Below are 3,231 nucleotides of genomic sequence, written 5' to 3' on the forward strand. Positions count from 1 at the left end.
AAGACCTCAGTGGAAACAGCAGCATTAGCACAGTCTGGGGAGCGATGTGTGCGCTGTCATAACACTTTGAATCGCTGCTTGACACCCCATGAGCCTGGAGCCAGGGCGGCACTTGCTTCACAGGGGCAGCGTGGCTGAGCTGGCCTTGGAGGAGGTCCCACAGCTCCCGGCCTTTCTGCACCCCAGAGCGATGGAGTGCACTTGAGCCAATGGTTCTGTTCCTTTGCAGGGCGGCTCTGCAGGGAAGGGGACAGCCTTGAAGAATAATTCGGACGCGGATCTGGTCCTTTTCCTCAACTGCTTCACCAGCTACCAGGACCAGGTGGAGAAACGTGCATCCGTGATCAGCACCATCGAGAACCAGCTGAATCGGTGCCGACAATCACTCGCCTTCAACATCGACATTGAAGTCTCTCAGCCAAAAGGAAAGAGCACCCCTCCGCGCTCACTCTGCGTCACCATCCAGTCGAAGAAGCGGCGGGAGTCCATTGAGGTGGACGTGCTCCCAGCCTACAACGCCCTAGGTAGGAACGTTCCCTTGATCCGATCCCTGTGCCTTCTCTGGGCCATGAGGCCCAGCCACAAGGGATCCTGGGGGCCCTGCAGAGCCAGTGTCCCACAGGCCCTGGGGCTGACCTGGAGAGAGGAACTTGTGGGGAGGGGGCTGGGTCCTGTACCCAGGCAGGGCCTCCAGGCCAGGGTGTTGCTGAGAGCCATGTGGTCCCCCATCAGCCCTGCACATGCTGGACCTGGCCCGGTAAGTGCTGTGACACAAGGATGACCCCCAACCACTCCACTCTCTCCCCCAGGGCATGTGACTCCTGGCTGCAGACCCCCTCCCCAGGTCTATGTGGACCTGATCCAGGCTGGATATGGCCCCAGCACGTTCTCCACCACCTTCACTGAGCTGCAGAAGAACTTTGTGAAGCGCCGCCCGGCCAAGCTCAAGAACCTGCTGCGTCTCATCAAGCACTGGTACAAGAAGGTAAGGGGCCCGGTCCTGCCCCTGCACACGCAGGGCAGCAGGGAAAAGTTTCCCCAAGGCACCAAGAGATCTCACCAGCCAGCCTTTCCAGATGCAGCAGCAGGTGCTTGGCCCTCTGTGATGCTGCCCACGCCTTAAGGGGTTGAGGGGCCTGACATCAGGCTCCCAGGTTTGGTCCCGCAGGTCTGTGTGTTTCCGGGCAGGGACAAGTCCTGCTCTGACTCCCCAAATTCCTGTGCCTCTTGCCAGCACCACCACGGACACCAAGCCAGGGACAGGGCCCCAGTCCCCTTGCTCCGTGCGCACACATGCACCCTCTCACTAACTAGTCTCATGCCGCCAACCCCCTGCCCAAGCAGCTGGCTCCTCTAGTGACTGTGGGGCTGGACCGCAGGGGATCGGGTTATGACCCCAGCAGCCCCCCATCTCAGCTGGCTCCCTTCCTTTAACAGTACCTGCTCGAGAGCTACACCCTGTCAGTCCTTCCCACCAAGTATGCCCTAGAGCTGCTGACCATCTACGCCTGGGAGAGTGGCACCGAAAGAGCAGAGAGGTTCAGCACGGCCGAGGGCTTCTGCACTGTCATGGAGCTGTTGTGCCGGTACCAAGAGCTCTGTGTCTACTGGACCGAGTTCTACGACTTCCAGCACCCCGTGGTGGGGGCCCACATCAAGCAACAGCTGAGGAACCAGCGGTGAGAGCGGTGTCACTCATGTCACGCGGCTCCTCCCCATCCCTGCCCTGACTGGCCAGGCCCTGGTCCTGGTCCTGGTCCTGGTCCTGGTCCTGGTCCTGGTCTGGGGAGGCACCCATTGGGGCGGGCAGGTGCACTTCAGTGAAATACACCCCCAAGAGAGAGAATGGGCAGTTCTGCTCAGGATGCACCAGCCAGCCCCTGCTGGACCTCCAAAGCCTCAGGCATATCCAGACATGCACAAGCTGTCCAGGCATGCTCTTGCTGAAGGTGAAGCCCTAGCCCATAGAAGTCCAAATCCCAGGGTCGTCAGTGGGGCCAGACCCTTGCCCAAGTCCTATAAATGTGAGACATAGGGCACAGCCTTGCCCAGTTCCATCCAAGCTTCTGCATCAGTCACTGCCTGGCTATGGCCAAGGTGCTACTAGGCTCCCCGATTAAAGCAACTCCACCCTTCCTTTTACTTGGGGCTGGCCAAAGCCCTGCTTTTTCAGTGTCTGTGCTGCCCGCTCTGTGCCCAGGGCCCAGCATCAGCCCCACCACTGTTATCCTCATCACTGAGCCCCTGTGATTAAGGCTCCAGTAAGCCAACCCTACCACTGAGCCCCGCCCTTGCCACACCTTGCACACAGATATGGTGGGAGGAGAGACAGGGTAACCTACAGAGCCCTGAGTGGGGAACAGGTGCCGTGGGTAGAAGCCAGGGGAGCTGTGTGAGAAGGGATGTGCAGGGCTGGGAGAGAGTGGGCTGGGGTCCAACAGCAGCCGGAAAGCCCAGAACCAAGCATGGAGAAGGATTGCTTGTGTGTTTGCAGCCCTGTGATCCTGGATCCGGCCGATCCAACGGGACTCCTAGGGCAGGGAAAGAAGTGGGAGCTGGTGGCAAGAGAAGCCTCCAAATGCCGGAGCCAGCTGTGCTTCCAGAATGGCACCACGCCCATCCAGCCCTGGCCTGTACAGGTATGGTGCTTCACAGGGCTCTGCTCACGACCCTGCTGGCTCAGTGCCCACTGCTTGGCACAGCAGTGCTCCTGCCCTTACCTCGAGGATGCCTCCTAAGGGGAGAAATACCCAACCTACAGGTTTCCCTCGCTTTCTACGGTACATGAGTTCCCAGAAAACTGTGCATAACCCAAATTTACATAACTGACACTTCCCTCTGTTTTGCTCCCTGCTACAGCCCCAGGAGCGGCTGATGCCATCAGCCTGCAGGCGCTGTGCCCTCTCGCCCCTTCCCCTACAGACTTACCTTGCATATAGCAAATTTACCTTGCATATAACAAATTTGGGGTGTAAAAAGGGTCATCGCATAATAGCGAATTCGCATATACAGAACCTGCATAAAGTGAGGGAAACCTGTACTCCCAGGAAGTGGGGGTGGCGTAGCTGGGAGGCCCTCCCCAACCAGAGCTCCTGCCCTGCTCTTCATAGCACCCCTGTACAGGCAGAAGTTAGGCCTAAGCTAGCTGGCACCCACCACAGCCACTGCCCTTGACTGAGTCCGTGCCACCACCTGGTGAGCCTTGAGCCACTGGGAACTTCCCTGCTGTGC

The 3,231-nt window shown here is 59.1% G+C and overlaps 1 protein-coding gene across 1 annotated transcript in view; it reads left to right on the plus strand.

Annotated features, from left to right (window-relative positions):
* Positions 1–3,231, plus strand: part of LOC102382728 (2'-5'-oligoadenylate synthase 1-like) — a 20,415-nt gene that overhangs the window by 15,918 nt on the left and 1,266 nt on the right. Inside the window, exons 3-6 of the mRNA XM_025204384.1 lie at positions 230–524; positions 810–985; positions 1,438–1,679; positions 2,495–2,639. Coding sequence (XP_025060169.1) covers positions 230–524; positions 810–985; positions 1,438–1,679; positions 2,495–2,639 — 858 coding nt within the window. The remainder of the gene's footprint in view (positions 1–229; positions 525–809; positions 986–1,437; positions 1,680–2,494; positions 2,640–3,231) is intronic.

This window comes from Alligator sinensis, unplaced genomic scaffold, assembly GCF_000455745.1.
Source record: "Alligator sinensis unplaced genomic scaffold, ASM45574v1 scaffold858_1, whole genome shotgun sequence".
NCBI classification, from domain to species: Eukaryota; Metazoa; Chordata; order Crocodylia; family Alligatoridae; genus Alligator; species Alligator sinensis.